The 19,176-nt window shown below is 43.4% G+C and overlaps 1 protein-coding gene and 1 long non-coding RNA gene across 2 annotated transcripts in view; both read left to right on the top strand.

Moving 5' to 3' along the window:
- Positions 1 to 553: 553 nt before the first annotated feature.
- Positions 554 to 4,525, top strand: LOC129693833 (uncharacterized). Its single transcript, XR_008722922.1, has 3 exons — positions 554 to 629; positions 1,994 to 2,082; positions 2,407 to 4,525. It is a non-coding gene; the product is annotated as an uncharacterized LOC129693833 (long non-coding RNA).
- Positions 4,526 to 5,923: 1,398 nt separating this feature from the next.
- LOC129693832 (single-stranded DNA-binding protein 3-like) overlaps positions 5,924 to 19,176 on the top strand; it is a 28,292-nt gene continuing 15,039 nt past the window's right edge. The window contains exons 1-2 of the mRNA XM_055630580.1: positions 5,924 to 5,955; positions 7,176 to 7,230. Coding sequence (XP_055486555.1) covers positions 7,215 to 7,230 — 16 coding nt within the window. The 5' untranslated portion in view covers positions 5,924 to 5,955; positions 7,176 to 7,214. The remainder of the gene's footprint in view (positions 5,956 to 7,175; positions 7,231 to 19,176) is intronic.

Below are 19,176 nucleotides of genomic sequence, written 5' to 3'. Positions count from 1 at the left end.
CTTTGTTCACACACAAGATGACCACTTGAGCGAAGCATCAGTGGATCCATAATTTTGAGACGTGGGTAGGAGGAGAAAATCAACTAGGAGAGGAGGGGACACAAAGGAAGAACACAGGAGTTGTTTTGGTGCTTCAGTATATGTCATTTCATGAAACTTTGTTTTTATAATTTCTTCATGATATTTCAAGTGTGCAAGTTAAAATGCTATATTTAGTAAGTTGAATGCAGGAAATCTGCAATGATTCATCCTTTGTAGCCATTCCTACTGTGAACCTGCGCACTTTGCCTTGCCTCGCCTCTCCTTCATTAACCATTTGGCACATGAATATCCCTTAAACGCATTGAGTAGAGGGAGCGTTTGTGAACTTGGATGCAGTTGAGTAATTCTGCAATTGCTTTTAGCCCCCAGGTGGTGTTCCCGGTGCACAGCCATTGCTACCAAACACACTGGATCCCACACGGCAGCAAGGTGAGGTATATTCCCAACTCCATTTAGGAGTCGAAATAAAATTCTGTGGTGTTCACTTAATAATGTTTGTTCTCCCTATTACAGGACATCCTGGTATGGGTGGGCCAATGCAGAGAATGAACCCTCCTCCACGGGGGATGGGCCCAATGGGACAGCAGGTAAGCAGTACAGAAACATCTATCAACTTTTAGTCTTGCACATGGCGATTATTGTTCACGGGATATTCAGTCATTTTCATTGCCCACTAGTGATCAACAAGCTCTTTGCATTTTTCCACCAGAGGGAGAGAGAGACTAGTGCTCGAGGTCATAGGCTCAGAATTAAAGGACATTCTTTTAGGAAGGAGATAAGGAGAAATTAATTTGGTCAGAGGGCAGTGAATCTGTAGAATTCTTTGCCACAGAAGGCTGTGGAGGCCGTCGATGGATATTTTAAAGGCAGGGATAAATAGACTCTTGATTCGTACAGGTGCCAGACGTTATGGGGAGAAGGCAGGAGAATGTGGTTAGGAGAGAGAGATAGATCAGCCATGATTGAATGGCAGAGTAGGCATGATGGGCTGAATGGCCTAATTCTACTCCTATTACTTATGACCTTATGACCTAAGCCCTGGTATGGCTGATTAGCTTATTCCTGCTTCTATGATGAGTGTTTTATTTTGTTAATTTAGGTTCATGCAGATCAGTTGAAAACGACCCCTTGTTTTCATTTAGTGAAAGTAGTATTTCCAATGGCCACTGAATACACAATGTGCCACTAAAGTCTCAGTTTAATCTTAGTTATCCGGTCTGGATTTGGTCATCTTGGTTGTTCACAGTAGCCTTGATCTCGGGAGATGAGGAACGTAGGCCAGTGAAAGTTCCTGTCTCAGCCCTGGTTCTTTGGATATTATTCTCACTTCTCAGTCAGAAGGTTGGGGGTTCAAATCCAATACTAAAAAGTGAAGCACTTCTGTTGTATTTTCAGCATATCACACCATTTCCTACCTTCATCTTCTACAGTTCAGTAGGATTTTAAAAATTGCACCTCCAAATGGCAATACTGTTGAAGGTGCAACTTGTAATACACTAAACTGCTGAATTTGAAGGCATGACATGTTGTGTTGCGCATAGGCATGTTCAGCCTCAATTTTGTACTCGATTGGATATTTTTTTCTCGGGTTACCCTTTAATTGCTGATTAGGTATTTTAAGGCAGTTGGGTTGTGGATGGGTATTGGGAGGAAAATCACAATTGATATTTGTGCTTTTATTACTTTACGAAGGGGCTGAATGTGTAGTGCTTATGACACCTGATTACATTTGGGTAGATGCCAGATGATCAAAGTAATTATCCTCTTGGGACTGTAAGACCCCTTTGGGTTTGAAATTACCAAGAAAATGACTGCAAATTGAGACTGAGAATCAGTTTGACATCAGTTGGCACTGTTTTCTTTTGGCACGTATTGGGAATGTGTGTAATAACATTAACTTTTTTTTTCTTCCCTTCCTTGCTCTTCACTGGTTTCCTTCTCGTTATGGTAGTCTGATCCTTGGTTATCGTTGCAGAACTATGGCGGTTCAATGAGACCTCCACCCAATTCAATAGGTCCCGGCATGGCGGGAATGAACATGTAAGTTTCTTGCATAAGTTTCTTGCTTGTGTTCACATAAATTGTTAAAAAGTGGAGATAAGTAGGTATAAACTTCCAATATATTGTTGATTACAAGGTATTTCCTTTGCTTGCATGACTTCAAATTTGTGAGGATAATGACATGTTTATAATTGTTGGTCCTTTTTACTACTTGGATATTCTTTTGTACAATTTTGAAGCTTGCACCATGGATGAGTTTAGTTGATCTGAAGATTAAAGATAATTGAAGGTTTAATGGAGACTTATAAAGACTTAGTGACACAAAATTGAACTAAGAGTTAAAATAATGTATTTAAATTTCAGGGGTCCCGGGGCCGGACGGCCATGGCCTAATCCTTCTAATGCCAACTCAGTGAGTAATACTGCTTTTACATGCTGTTACACATGTGTCACAGTATAGTAATAAGGCGTTTTTCCCAACAGATCCATCCCTGTGTTTGCATTTCACACAGTATTGTGTCCTCTACCTTTAATATAACATTCTATTCCTTTATTTATCATACTTATAAATACTATTTGTCTTAGCCGCTCCGTATGGAAGAGCATAAGAAAATAGGACTTGCCTGCTCAGGCCTCAGCTCCTCATCTGTGGTGGCTCCCCATCATCCTGATCTTACAAAAATGTATTAACTCTTTACCAATGCCCTGTGACCTGGCCTCCGCAACCTGCGGGGTAGAAAGTTCGAGAGATTCACTGCCCTCTGAGAAATTGCAACACTCTCATGGTAATGAAGCACTCGTGAGTCCCTCTTGGATTTTGCAATGCTTTGATGCCTTCAAGTGGGAATAACTTCAAGTCTACACTTCTGCTGACATCAAGATCTCCATTAGATCATCTTGGAAACGTTTGGATTCTATTTGGTATCATCTCATACGGCACAACTCTTTTGCATCCATTTTCTTTGTTACAAATATCTAACAGCCAATGTAATAAAGAACCATATAAAATTGATAACATAGGAGGCCATTTGGCCCATCATGTTAGTGACGGCAGAAATAGTAATCCCACCTTCCACCACTAGGCCCGCAGCGTGTAAATTTATTGGTTTCCACGTACACATCCAAATACAGTTTAAATGCAGTTAGGGTTTCTGCCACAACCATCCTTTCAGAATTCCAGAGCACTATCACGCTCTGGGAGAAAAATGACCACCTTGCAACACCTCCAATAATTCACCAATTTCTTTAAATCCTTGTCTCAGGTTTAGGATGTTCCACAGAAGGGAAATATGTTCTTCCTATTTACACTGAACTGCATAAAATCTCTCCCCCTAAGTTTCTGTTTCAAAGAAAGCAATGTTAGCTTATTCAATCTTACCTCATGTCTGCAGTTTCTCAATGTCTTTAAGTCTTTTCTGCACCCACTCTGGCACAATTGCTTCTTTCCAGTAACGAGGTGACCAGAGCTGTACAGAATATTTGTGCTCTGTCTGCAAAGCTAAAATTGCCAAAGAAAAAAAAAGATGGGAATGTTTTGGTGGTTAATATAAAGGCAACCTGTAGGATCTTTTATTGGAACATAAAAAATAAAACATTAACAAGGGCGTGGGTGGGCCTTTTGCAGACCCGCAAGAGAATTTATAATGCAATTAAGATTAGTTACTTTTCGTCCATTAAGGATGACCCACAAAATCTGCCAGATTTACTCGGTCAAGAGTGTACTGTAAGTGGGGAAGTGAAGGGACTCTGTTAGACAAAAAAAAAGTCAGTCCATCAGTTACGTAAGGGTTCCGTGCCAGGGAAGTGTCCATAAGCCAATTCTCCAAGTCAGAAACACACATTTTCTATAGTAACGCACATCTTATCAGTTTGTGTAAACTTGCTGTAATTTAATTGAGTAGCCACCTTAATAATACCCATAATTAATCTAAAGAAACATGTATTGTTTCCAGACACCAGAGAATATTGCTAGCATTAAAAATGATTTACAAATGTATGGAGAATTTGTAGAAAATCAGATTACTGAAAAACAGGTTAATTGTTACCCAGAGAGCCCCTGTACTGGTGCAGTTGGCAAACTTGAAAATTGATCATTCATAAGGATTGAATGGTTTACAGTTTTGAATGAGATGGTTTTGGAGATGGTGGTTGTGGACGCAAGCCAAACCATTATGCAAAGCAACGTAATGCTTTGGCTCCATTTCCACTTCACACTGCATCAGCAGGCCACCATCATAATCAAGGAGCAGTCTCGCCCCAGTCACTCCTTCCTCTCCCCTCTCCCATCAGGCAAGAGATACCGAAGTTGGAAAACACATACCTCCAGATTCAGGGAGAGTTTTTTCCCAGCTGTTAAAAAGCACTGGAATAGTGCTCTCGTGCTATTCCAGGTCTTGGGCCTGATGATGGCAGCATAGTAATACTGTTCTAAATTGGGATACTCTGGCTTAGAGGGGGACACAATTTAGAGCACAGAAGTCTCCACTGAGGCAGCGCATGGATGATCCACAGAACAGAAGCACTTTCTGCTCTTCCAAGTAAATATTAAAGATTCCATAGCTCTACTTTGCTCATTCTGAGTGATGTATGTCTTTAAGAAAGCATGGGATTTTGCGGATAATTCCCGCAGTTATTTATCGAACTTTTGACAGGTGTCCACTGAGTTCAGAATTTTTTTTTTATTGGGCAGAACCGTGGCAATAAGATGCTGCCTCTCAGCACCAGAGACCTGGGTATCATCCTGACTTGGGGCATTGTCCGAATGGAGATTCCACATTCTCCTTCTGATCACATGGCCTTATTCCAGATGCTCCAGTTTCACCCCCTCATCCCAAAGACGAGTTTGTAGGTTAATTGGCCTTTGTCAAGCCCCTAGCATGTCGAGAATGGATGAGAAAGTGGTCTAACATGGAACGAGTAGGAACGGGTGATCGATGGTCGGAATGGAGTTGGTGGGCTGAGGGGTTTGTTTCCACATTGTATCTCTAGCTTAGACAAGCACGGGTCAAAGTTTCAATTCCCCAGCATGACATTTGGGAATAATGGATAGAAATATTGTCGCCATTTATTTAGTTCCTTCAGACGTTACTGAAAGGTCTGAATAAAAAAAGTGATTAATAATTAAATCGAACATTTTTAATGTATTATTTAAAAACACTGATGGTATTGTGCTTTTTGATAACTTCTTAAACTTAAACGTTGTAATTTTTCACTTTAAGCTGAACAGCCATCTTTTTTTCCTGATGGTGTTTCAGACAGCTAAATAAGAAACATGGCTGAATCAAATGTCATTCTTGTGGAGGTTTAGTGGGCCCCACCTCTAGCATCTATCATGTGATATCTGCCTGAAGGCACAGAAGTCTTACCCAGACAGGAATTTATAACATAATTTGGTTATTATTATATTGCTGTTTGAGATTTTTGTACATAAATTGGCTGTTGAGTTTTTATTACATTAATTGCAAGAGTACATAAAATTATTCATTATTTTTGGGGGTGTCATTTGCAAAAGCTGTTACAAAGACATGTCCCTTTGTTGATGCTGATAGGCAGGAGTGGGATTATATTAGACAAAGAAAAATCACCTTCACATTAATTGTGCCAAGAGAATTCCAATAACCAATACCTGGCAGGATTGTGATAGACCCTAAAGCCATCCTGTAAATAGTTTGACCATGTTTTTGATTGGCTTGCCTGTGAACACAGGACATGTGGACTTCTGAGGATTTATAAAGAGAAGTGTGCCTATGAAGCAACAGGAAAAAAATAATCTCTCACACACACTCACACACTTTATTCATAAGAGATTTTAAATTTCTGTTCATTGTTAAGCAAGTATGATCTGAAGTCTCTAAATAGTGTTTTTTTTTTACTTTGCAGAGTCCGTACTCCTCATCTCCTGGTACATATGGGGTATGTATTTGCATTTTTGGGAATATCTTGCATGAGGCAAATAAGTGTAAATGAAGGAAAATTATTTGTCCAAAGCAATTGATGATAGGTAAAAGGTTCACTATTGACTGATCTAAATGAGAAAGTAGAAAGAAGGTAGCTTCTCTCCACACCCAAGGCCAAGTAAAGTATGTCTTGGTAAATTTTAAAAAATGAAGTAATTTGTCTTAGCATTTGGAATCCTACATGTGTTATGTTGGTGGCGCTGCTGTCTCACAGCACCGGAGACCTGGGTTTGATCCTGACCTCGGTTGCTGTCTGTGTGGAGCTTGCACGATCTCTCTGTGACTATGTGGGTTTTCCCCGGGTGCTCAGGTTTTCTCCCACACCCCAAAGGATGTGTAGGTTTGAAGGTTAATTGGCCTCCATAAATTGCGCTTGGTGTGTTGGGTGATGATGCGAAAGAAAGTGGGATATCACACAACTAGTGTGAAATGCGTGGACTTGGTGGACGGGTACTTTCAACCAAAGAGGTGCCAGGTTTGTACGTCAATTGGCCTCTGTAAATTTTCCCTAGTGTATGGGTGATTGCTGGTCAGCATGGATTCGGTGGGACGAAGGGCCTGTTTCCACGCTGCATCTCTAACCTCTACCAGAGGGGCAATTCTATGTATTTGATATTTTACTGACTTGCTGGTGTAAAATGCTGAACTTGGTAACTATTTGTCATTGGGTGCAACAGAAAAGTTGTCAAAGCAAAGGGATTTGCCTCCAGTATAAGGTGCTCCAGGTATAACACGTTCAGTTTTGCTCCCACTGAAGTTGGCTATGAGAATAGAACAACTGGAAAAAAGGTGGGTTGCAGCTTTGTGTTAAGTATTGATTGAATTCCATCTGTGACTCGGGCAGAATTGCCCCCCTGGTTTAGGTTAGAGATGCAGGGTGGAAACAGGCCCTTCGTCCCACCGATCCACGCCAACCAGCAATCACCCATACACTAGTTCTATCCTACTAACTATGGACAATTTACAGAGGCCAATTGACGTACAAACCTGCACCTCTTTGGTTGAAATTATCCCGCAGTTTTGTTTGTGGTCTTTGGAAAAAACCCATGTCTACTGCTTTCTAGTATTCTGTTGAGAGTGTTCAGTGACCCAACAATGCCTTAGCCCAGTTACTGACAGCAGCATAACCCAGACAATCAATGATTCAATCAAAGCTGATGTGCGTTTTGTTCACAGGGGCCCCCTGGTGGCGGAGGTCCTCCAGGAACACCGATAATGCCAAGTCCAGCAGGTACAGCCTCCCTATCTCATTACTCCAGTGTTATAATATTAAATACATGCTAATTTTAACTACTATCTGAGATTTATATTAAAATGTGTGCATTTTCCACATTTTAACCTAAATGCCCTGGCAGTATTTTTTTTTTCTCTAAGATTGGAGCCCTGCCTGCTTTTGCTGCCTGTATTTGCCTGTAAGTGCTGATCACACAGTTTTATCACTGACTGGGAGAAAGCCAACATTATGAAATTAATAATTCTCTATTAATGGGTTCCCACATGTGTTGGCCAAAATAAGTACCCCAAGCTAATTCCCTAAATTTTGTCATCAGCACTCTCAGCATGATTTAATTACCGCCTTAATTGCACAGTGCAGATGCAGTGGCCTCCATAATGTTTGGGACAAAGACCTGTCATTTATTTATTTGCTTCTGTATTCCACAATTTGAGATTTGTAGTAAAAAAACAATCACATGTGGTTAAAGTACACATTGTCAGATTTTAATAAAGGCCATTTTTATACCTTTTGGTTTCACCATGTAGAAATTATAGCTGTGTTTATACATAGTCCCCCCACTTCAGGGCACCATAATGTTTGGGACACAGCAATGTCATGTCAATGAAAGTAGTCATGTTTGGTATTGTGTTGCATATCCTTTGCATGCAATGACTGCTTGAGGTCCGTGATTCATGGACATCACCAGTTGCTGGGTGTCTTCTCTGGTGATACTCTGCCAGGCCTGGATTGCAGCCTTCTTTAGCTAATGCTTGTTTTGGGGAAAGTCCCCTTCAGTTTTTTTCTTCAGCATATAAAACACATGCTAAATTGGGTCAGATCGGGTGATTGACAGCCACTAAAGAATTAACCATTTTTTAGTTTTGAAAAACTCATTTGTTGCTTTAGCAGTATGTTTGGGATCATTGTCCTGCTGTAGAATGAACCCGCTGGCCAATACGTTTTGAGGTATTTGTTTGAACTTGAGCAGATAGGATGTGTCTATACACTTCAGAATTCATTATGCTACTACCATCAGCAGTTGTATCATCAATGAAGATAAATGAGCCAGTACCGTCAGCAGCCATACATGCCCAGGACATAACATCCCCACCACTGTGTTTCACAGATGAGGTGGTATGCTTTGGATCTTGGGCAGTTCCTTCTCTCCTTCATACTTTGCTCTTGCCATCACTGTGATACAAGTTAATCTTCGTCTCATCTATCCACATGACCTTTTTTCCAGAACTATGGTTGCTCTTTTAGGTACTTCTTGGCAAAGTGTAACCTGACCATCCTATTTTTGCAGCTAGCCAGTGGTTTGCATCTTGCAGTGTAGCCTTTGTATTTCTGTTCATGAAGTCTTCTGCGTACAGTGGTCATTGGCAAATCCACACCTGAAGAGTGTTTCTGATCTATCGGACAGGTGTTTGGGGGTTTTCGTTTATTATAGAGAGAATTCTTCTGTCTTCAGCTGTGGAGGTCTTCCTTGGCCTGCCAGTCCCTTTGTGATTAGTAAGCTCACCTGTGTTCTCTTTCTTCTTAATGATGGACAGTTGATTTTGGTAAGCCTAAGGTTTGGCTGATATCCTTGTTTCCTAGTCTCATAAAGGCTTCTTTGACTTTCATTGACACAACTTTTGTCTTCGTGTTGACATACAGCAATAAAAGTTTCCAAAGGTGATGGAAAAACTGGAGGTGCTGAGAGCTCTCATACCTGCATTAAGGAGGCAATTAAACAAACCTGAGCAATTACAAACACCTGTGAAGCCATGTGCCCCAAACATTATGGTGCCCTGAAATGGGGGGGACTATGAATAAACACAACTGTCATTTCTACATGGTGAAACCAATGTATAAAAATGTCCTTTATTAAAATCTGACAATGTGCATTTTAACCACATGTGATTTTACTTCGGAGTCACGTGAGTGATTCCGTGAAGAAGCCCGTCCCAGGACGCGTTGCGGCATGATTACGTTTCGGCATGCAAAGCGGCAGCCGGGAGTCAGGGCTCCCGAAGAAACGAGAGAGAATCTAAGTTTAGGTAAGTACTTACCTTTACTTTTACAGCCCCTTTGCGTCTGCTTGTTTTTTCCCGCAGGGACGTGCAAGCGGCCCCCTTGGACTCTGGCAGGAGTTTCCCGTTCGAGGGAGGGGAGGAAAGACGCTACCAGGGAGACAGAGCGCCGGCGGACCATGAATGGGACCTGTGCCGGTGCCGAGAAAATCTCCCCAGGGGCTACAGTTGACAGCTGGAAGACGGCGCTAGCACTGCGTTGGGGGTTCCCCTTAGTCCTCGCTCGCTCTCCACGCACTGTCCAGGTGAGGCAGGCAGGCAGGCGGGCGGGAGGAGGCTTCCGACATTTGCGGAGCCGTTAGGGGAACCCGCTGTGCAGAGCTGGCGTGGAGTACGCTGCAGCCCGAGTGCAGGTGAGCAGCAGCCCGAGTACAGGGAGAGCGAGGTCCGCTAATCAGCGGCCCGCTCCCGACTCTGCACCAAGCCCGCCAGCATCAGCTGCGGGCTGAGGGGGGAAATATGCTGCACCTGCCCGCTCAAGAGAGAGTCAGGGCAGCAACAGGCGGTAGGACCGCTTAGCGGGCGGTCCGCAAACCCAACACCGGGACCGAGCCAGCCCGCTAGCACCTGACCACGTCAACGGCAAAAGGGAGCGGGCTGGATGTGTGGAAAACCCGGCAGTGGAACGACATTGGACTGGGAAGTCTCTCCACCCAGGAGGGGGAGAGACAGCTGCCTGAGCTGCAGGAACGACTCTTGGGCATTGGAAAGGTGAGTTTGCAGTTGTGTTTTATTACAGAGTTCAGGAACACAACGCAGAACTCGCAAAGAGGAACTGCCCCGCTCCAACTCTACCAGCGGGGCAGCAACCGGCGGCAGCGTCGCTCGTAGAGCGGTTTTCGCTATCCCTGAGACCGAGCCAAGCCAGTCTCGCCAGAGCCTACACGGCGGACTGGGAAAGGGGCTAGGAAGCCAAAGGGCCGGTCGTCTCCGATTCGTCGGAGGGAGGGGAAATGTCCACCCCAAAGCGGGGGAGAGACAGCCGCCTAAGCTGCATCCAGCAGCTATTGGAGGGGATGGTCTACCAAGAGCAGCAGCGCTCTCGGACAGACAGGACAGGCGCCCCCTCCATGGTGCTGAGTCCGGCACCTCCCTTTGCGACCTCGGACCAGGAATGGGAGGTTAGCATCGGTGACCAGGGGCAGGCTGGTCTGAGTATGGGGCAGGCGGAAGGAGCCGAAAGAGAGCAGGGTGTGCAGGAAGAGCTGCTAGGGGTCGTAAGCCGATTCGTCGCTACCCCACGGGTTGGAGCACCGCTGGAGCCAAGGATGGCTGCCAGCATAAACCATCTCTCCAACAAACCACTGCAGGAGAAGGTGCTCGCCCAAGTGCTGGAGGAGCACAAAGCCCCGGATAATTGTGAGGCTCTCAAGGTCAAGAGCCTCAATCCTCAAATATGGGGCAACGTGGGGCGACCGATTCGGACACAGGAGGTCAAACTCCAGCGCATTCTTCGCCTCCTCACGGCGGCTATAACAGCCTATGCGCGGGGTGTCAAGACCGTAGATATGACATCTCACCAACAGGATGTCCTGGCACTCATGTGCACGACACAATATGAGCTGAATAACCTGAGAAGAGACAACATCAGGCCGGCCCTCAATCCTAAATTTGCAGGATTATGCAAAACTCCATCAGTAGAGACCGACTCATTTTTATTTGGGAAGGACTTGAACAAACAGCTCAAAGAGATGGAGGAGGCGTCTAAGACCTTTAGCCTCATGAGGGCACCACCGGCAGCGAACATACCAAAGCTCTTCATTCCACCCAGGCGGCAGCACACCACTGTATCTACCAGTCGGCGTCCCGAATATGCGACTGGTCAAAGCTTGGGGCCGCACTATCCCCAGAAACCTTTTTTAGGTCAGGGCCTGCAGCGGACCCCCTGGAAAATGCGCCTCCCCCCAACATCGCCAGCACATCGACAGGGAAGAACACTCAAAAAGAAAAAACACAACCCCGCCAATAACCATGGAGGTAGGTGGGTCTGGTTCCTACCAGCAAATAGAGCGCTTTCTTGGACTATCTTGGCTTTCATATTAATTCAGTCCACGTAACTTTAATGTTGCCAAGAGACAACATAGTTGAATTGGCACAAACAAGGAACAAATTAATGGTCAAACTACCAACTACTCGACAAATAACAGAGTAATTGGGGGAAAAATGGTACCATTTTCTGTCTACATGATTCAGATGTTAGTATCAAAATCAACATATAGGTTGTCATTGAGCATCTCATGAAGTTACCCACTGAAATAATATCAGAAAGACAGTGGTGGGGTTACCACTTATACTGGGCATTAAGTATCTAAAAAAAAAAAAAAAATGCTCGGGTGAAATTTATGAGTTTAAGCACTTGCATGTATGGGTATAAATAAGACTACACTATGGAGGTGGCCTATATTAACCATATGGCAGCATAAAGTCGGTATCATATGACAAGTTGGTCAAAACAATTTGGCAATGGTATATCCATAGAGGTATTGGACTATCAACAACTTACCTGCCTGGTAAGCAAAATAAGGTGACAGACACCAGGTCACATAAAAGTAAGGACAACATCAATTAGATGTTTTCATATAAAGTTTAACAAAACTATCAAGCTATATGATGCAACAGATATTAATGCATTTTCATTGTCGCTGTACTGTACACTGACAATGACAATTAAAATGGAATGTGAAACTGATATCGATTATTTGCATTAACGCTATATCACCAGGTGTTTGGGGATGTCCTATGTATGTCGCGGGGGGAAACCAGACCCTGGGCCAGTGGAATCCTCATTAAAACATTTCTCTGGGACAGATAGTTCCAGCAGAAAGATCGTCAGCAATATATATTAGCTTTTCTGGCCTATAGGTCATGTTGTCATTCAAGAATGTATTTATAATATTGATAGACAAATGCGTTCACGCAGCATTGGTGAAATTAATTTTATGTATTTTCCCTTCTGCCTCACCAATCGAGAACAACGCACAGTACAAAAGGATTCTGCTTCAGGTATTTGATAGTACCTGACGGACTTACGCAGGCCTTGTTTCACTTCACGCCATTACATGGTTGTTGGAACTTGGATGGTGTTTTTCCAGTACCCAGAATTATTAATATCGGAGCCGGGCACAAATCTACTGTGCCATGAGAAATAAGCTCCTGAGCTGCAGATTCTGCGCAAACCTCTGGGACTGGGATTGTTATACTGAATAATCGACACCATGTCAGCATCCTTTTGAACATCCACTGGACTACAACACTTGTCCAGCATCAAGAGAAGTACTGCAAGGATAAAGGGGAAAACCTACTCATCCGAATCAGGTACTACGAACTGGAATTCCTGGAGAACCTTCATCATGATGAAGGATTCGGCTACAGTGCCATCAACACAGCTAGAATTGCCCTGCCTGTTCTTTTTCAAAACAGCTACAGGACAACAGGCCATGGGGTCACTGGCTGGTGGTAATGAAGGGTATTAAAACTCTAAACCCCTAGACAAGGTACACCTATATATGGGATGTCACAGTGGTTAACCACACTTCAGGGGATCCCACCAGCCAGAATCCAAAACCTGAACCTTCTATGCACTAAAAACATATGTTAAAGGCACATGGAGCAGCACAGAGGGTAAAGTCACTACTCCTATTTCAACTGGACACCATGCTCACAGCTTCAGACCAGATCTCTATCATTTGTCCAGGGAATGGTCAAACCAGACCAGGAATACTTTATCCAGTCATAAAATCCGGGCTTACCCGCCAGAGAACACGGTAATGTACCAAGACCCTTTTTTACCTTACATAGACACAACCTAATTATGCGAGGGAGATGAAAAGCCTTGTGGGTTGGTTACAAAAAACCTTGTGGTCGGGTAACAAGCCTTTTTTGAAATGGCTCAAGCAGGTTAAAGCTCTTGGGATAAAACTAACATGTCAAAGTTGTCATCCCACAGGAGAAGCTTCCACGTCAACGGCAAAAGAATGGACGTACCTATAAACCACATCCTGGCTCCAGCAGAATAGTGGGGGTAAAACGTTCAGAGAGAAATAATTTATTATAAACTGTTGACAAAACCTGTTTTTTCATTTGCAGGAAAGATTCCAATCTGCAAATATTCAGATTAGCCAAAGGGAGCATTAAATTTCTTCAGTGTCTATTGTAAAATACCATTGGGTTTTCTATAACAGAATCATTGGTTGGTTACGATACACACTTCCTCCCTCAAAGACTTCGGCAGTGAGTGTAGTAAAACTGTTACACGGTTTGAAATCACAGAGCTTTGAAATCTTCACGGAATCACTCACGTGACTCCGAAGTAAAATAGTAAGATTAAACGAGAACTTACCAGTTTGAAGTTTGATCTGTATTTTATGAGGAGTTACGATGAGGGATTACGTGCCCTCCGCTCCCACCCTCATTACATGGATCAAACTGATAATTGATGTCTCTTTGTTCTTTACTATGTTACTTCAAATACTTGTGTCTTTCTGTGATTCCACACCGCTGCTTTGAAGTATGCCGCAACGCGTCCTGGGACGGGCTTCTTCACGTAATCCCTCATCGTAACTCCTCATAAAATACAGATCAAACTTCAAACTGGTAAGTTCTCGTTTAATCTTACTATTTTTTTCTATTATCCCAAATTGTGGAGTACAGAGGCAAATAAGTAAATTATGGGTCTTGGTCCCAAACATTTTGGAGGGCACTGTAAATTAACCTTTTGATCATGCCATGATTTCTTTAAAGCACAATGCAGTTCAGGAACAAGTTCAAGTGAGTTTATTGTCATGTGTCCCTGTATAGGACAATGAAATTCTTGCTTTGCTTAAGCACACAGAAAATAGTAGGCATTTACTACAAAACAGATAAATGTGTCCATATACCATAATATAAATATATACACACATGAATAAATAACTGGTAAAGTGCAAATAACAGAAAGTGGTTATTAATAATCAGAGTTTTTTCCGAGCCAGGTTTAATAGCCTGATGGCTGAGGGGAAGTAGCTATTCCTGAACCTGGTTGTTGCAGTCTTCAGGCTCCTGTACCTTCTACCTGAAGGTAGCAGGGAGATGAGTGTGTGGCCAGGATGGTGTGGGTCTTTGATGATACTGCCAGCCTTTTTGAGGCAGCGACTGCGATAAATCCCCTCGATGGAAGGAAGGTCAGAGCCTATGATGGACTGGGCAGTGTTTACTACTTTTTGTAGTCTTTTCCTCTCCAGGGCGCTCAAATTGCCGAACCAAGCCACGATGCAACCGGTCAGCATGCTCTCGACTGTGCACCTGTAGAAGTTAGAGAGAGTCTTCCTTGACAATCCGACTCTCCGTAATCTTCTCAGAAAGTAGAGGCGCTGATGAGCTTTTTTGATAATTGCGTTAGTGTTCACGGACCAGGAAAGATCTTCAGAGATGTGCACGCCCAGGAATTTGAAGTTCTTGACCCTTTCAACCATCGACCCATTTATATAAATGGGGCTGTGGGTCCCCCTCCTACTCTTTCCAAAGTCCACAATCAGTCCCTTGGTTTTGCTGGTGTTGAGGGCCAGGTTATTGCGCTGGCACCATATGGACAGTTGCTCGATCTCTCTTCTGTACTCTGACTCATCCCCCATCAGTGATACGCCCCACAATAGTGGTGTCGTCAGCGAACTTGATGAACAAGCTGATATGATTTAATTTTCAAGTAGCGTGTTTAATTTTTGTACATTAATTGTTCCGGTTTGTTACTGAAAGAGCATTTAGATTTTTTTTGATTATAATAGGTGAGCTTTGCTCTAAATAATCAAAGGACATGTATGAATGATTTTAACCAAATTGAATACTGTAACATAGTTACTGACAGATTGTTTCCTAAATTTAGAATAGCATGGGAAGAAGTGAAAATATCTCAAAATGTGATACCAGATTTGGGTGGGTATACCGTGGCAAAACTGAATAGTGTCTCTGTCCTGCAGAAAATAACACACAGTGATGGTCCCATTGATTCAGGATGAGGAAATCCTTTGACAGAGTAGACATGTTTCAATTTCAGGACAGGTGGACATAGGAGGGGAGTCTTGGAAGTGACCTTGGAGGGGGACAGATGAGAGATAAAGAATAGTGATTATAATTATGAGATGATCCCTGATAAATGCAGTGGCGACTTTGAAAGCCACATTTTATGCAGGATGGTCCAGGGCTGTGGAGTCAATACCCAAAACACCCGACTCCGACTCCTTGATTTCTTGTGTATCCGACTCTGATCCCGAGGCCTAGGTATATAATTCAAAATCTGCTTTGATGACATTACACAAAATGGCATAAGAACGACATGAATCATCGGAGATGTCCTCATTCGTTAAGGAATGGGGGTTCCCCTCTTCGACTATAGATGAGGCTCTCACCAGGGTCTCTTCTATACCATGTAACTCTGCTCTCACTCCCCATCCCTCCCACTCGTAACAAGGGCAAAGTCCCTCTTCTCCTCACCTTCCACCCTACCAGCCGTCACATACAACAAATAATCCTCCAACATTCTTGCCACCTCCAACGGATCCCACCACTATCCACATCTTCCCATCTCCTCCCCTTTCGGCTTTCCGCAGAGACTGTTCCCTTCGTAACTCCCTGGTCAATTCGTCCCTTCCCAACCAAACCACCCCCTCTCCTGGCACTTTCCTTGCAACCGCAGGAAATGCCACACTTGTCGCTTTACCTCCCCCCCCTTGACTCCATCCAAGGACCCAAGCAGTCTTTCCAGGTGTGGCAGAGGTTCACCTGCACCTCCTTCAACCTCATCTATTGCATCTCCTGCTCTAGGTGTCAGCTGCTCTACATCGGTGAGACCAATCATAGGCTTGGCGATCGCTTCGCCCAACACCTTCGCTCAGTTCGCAATATCTCCCGGTGGCTCAGCACTTCAACTCCCCCTTCCATTCTGAATCTGAACTTTCTGTCCTGGGCCTCCTCCATGGCCAGAGCACCTCATATTTTGCTTGGGGGGTTTTCACCCCAGCGGTATGAACATTGACTTCTCCAATTTCAGGTAGTCCCTGCTTTCTCCTTCTTTCCCCTCCCCTTCCCAGCTCTCCCACAGCCCACTGTCTCCGCCTCTCCCTTTCTTCTTACCGCCCCACTACCCCACATCAGTCTGAAGAAGGGTCTCGACCCGAAACGTCTCCTATTTCCTTTGCTCCATAAATGCTGCCTCATCCGCTGAGTTTCTCCAGCATTTTTGTCTACCTTCCAATTTCCAGCATCTGCAGTTCCTTATTAAACATGAATCATCAGGCTACCTTTTAAACCCGGTTTTGAGTCTAATGGTTGTAGCTATGCTATTGTGGCGTTTTTATTGTATACGCTTGAAAAAAAAAACATAATTCATTATGGTGAAAGAAATATAAATCCCATAAAGGACTATGACAAAATTAAAATTCCATTGAATTAAATAAAAAAATTATAAAGCATTTCGCCAAAATTTATTAAACTAAGACCACAGGTATTTACTAAATGGCTAAATTATGACAAACAAAAAATCTCAAATGCAATAGAAATTAAAACTAAATGCATAGGTAGTTAAGTTTGCTACTAAGTACATACCTAAAATTTATTAATAACGTCCTAACAGGCCTGTCCCACTTCGGCAAGTGCAGGAGACTCGGCACTGGCCACATGATTGCCACATGTTCGCTGGTGGTCTCTGGTGAGTCTCCTTCATGGTCGCGAGGTGTTCCCGCATTCTGGGAATGAGTCGCGGCCTCAGTGTGATCGCCGCAAATTTTTCAACATGTTGAAAAATTTTCTGTGACCAAAAATTGGTCGCCATGGAGATAATCAATAATCTTGTAGTTGTGGGTGCAGTTGTAGTTTGGTCGCCATAGGTAGTCGAGGTACTCGTAGGTAGTTTTAGTTAATCGCCTTTGCTGACCGGGTATTTTCATTGGCTCGTTGGGGGAAAAAAACGTCAGCAGTAGTTTTCAGAACCAAGGAGAACCGACCGGTAATGTTAAACGTCCGCCAAACTTCACAGTTGTGTACCTCTGGCTTATTAAAAGTTGTCTGGCTTCTTAAATATTGTCTCCACTCCTTCTTCCCCCCCCCCCCCCCTCTCCCCTCTCCCTCCCCCCCCCCCCCCCCCCCCTCTTAATTATAGCGCAACCTTCCTGTTGTGTGTGTCTGTATCACCATGGCTTTGCACCGTGTGAATTTCAGACAGCTCTTCCCCCACTTACCCAGGCCCCCGCCTTTGTGATGTGTGTGTCTGTGTGCGTGTTCCACTCTGACAGTTGCTGTTCCAGTTCCCGGTTTTTCAGGCGACAGCCGGCAACTTGACATTCGTCGGCAGTCCGCTGAAAAATCACCTAAGTGGGACAACCCATTAGGAACAGAATTGCTTCAGCCAGATTCTCTTTCATTGATGCCCTTAAATCTGATTAAATTATTTTCATTATTTTCAATACAGAGAACAGTCTCTCCACGTTGACCTGAGTAGGTGGTTTGGTTGTTACTATCACAGCCGCAAATTTACTATTTCTGGATAAGCAGGGATGACTTCTTGTGCTGCAAGTTCAGATGAGCAATCATATTTCTCTACTTCTTTTAAACCACCAAGAAAATCTTGCTTAAATTCCATTAGTTTAACATTTTGCCTTTGCACATTTTAACGGGAACACTTTGCTCTCAACAGTTCAATTTTATCTAAATATTTTGCAAAGCAGCTAACAAGATCTGATGGTCAAGTAGCGGACCCTCTCTTTTCTTCATTGACAATACAATTCCTTCAGCAATTAATCCTCCAGCTTTGGATAGGTGAAACATTAAATGTTTCAATTCCTGTAGGAATGTACCAGGATCCTCTGCTTGCAGCTTTTTGGTGACTGCATGAGGGTGAGCAAGCAGAGCTTCTAATTATGATACCAACATCCATTGACTTTTAATCAGTAAGACACTGGGATTATCAATGTCTTCTAGAATGAGTTTTAGGTCAAGCAAATGCTTAACCATCATATGTGCTGCCCCAGCGAGTTGCTTGGTCAAAAATAGCTCCCTTCCCTGCACGTCTCCGGAGGATAGCATCAATTTTAGAGGTCCTGGCTGCTGTAGCTACTTACCTCCCCTTGCCTATCAGAGTAGCTGCATGGCGTCCTTTCAATCCTTCTCTTATTGCTAGTTGCAATGTATGTACAGCACAATGCGTATGTTAGATTTGACAGCTGACATGCTGTCCGCAATAATATCATCTAAAGTTTCATCATTCTGTTCTATTTCTGCTGTTCCGGTTTCAGAATCTGCATCCGAGATCTCCCTTTCAGTAGTAACTTTCATCTTAAACTTTATTAATTTTTTCTATTATGCTTGGCATATTTGAAGCATAATCAGTGACGACGCGTAGAATATGGTCTTATTTAATTTCAAAATCTTTCAAACTTTCTTCCACTAATTTCTGGAGATAAATGCTCACGATGTGCCTTGGTGTCCTTAACTCCCAATGTCCGTGTTACTATTTTATTGTTTTCATCAACAAATCTAGCATTGATGGCAAAATAGTTAACTCTGTGACGAGTGGTGGCATCCATATTAATGAGCATGAACCGCCCCTTAAGAGTTTTTTGAAGCTTTTCCTTTTCATTCTTGGCTTCTACAAGTATAGAAAACATAGACATTGAAAATAGGTGCAGGAGTAGGCCATTCGGCCCTACGCAATACTCCAGGTGTGGTCTCACCAAGACCCTGTACAACTGCAGTAGAACCTCCTATACTCAAATCCTTTTGCTATGAATGCTAACATACCATTCACCTTCTTCACGGCCTGCTGCACCTGCATGCCTACTTTTAATGACTGGTGTACCATGACACCCAGGTCTCGTTGCATCTCCCCCTTTCCTCATCGGCCACCATTCAGATAATAATC

Source organism: Leucoraja erinacea, unplaced genomic scaffold (genome assembly GCF_028641065.1).
Source record: "Leucoraja erinacea ecotype New England unplaced genomic scaffold, Leri_hhj_1 Leri_439S, whole genome shotgun sequence".
Taxonomy (NCBI): domain Eukaryota; kingdom Metazoa; phylum Chordata; class Chondrichthyes; order Rajiformes; family Rajidae; genus Leucoraja; species Leucoraja erinaceus.
This window is presented reverse-complemented; position numbering and strand designations above follow the sequence as displayed.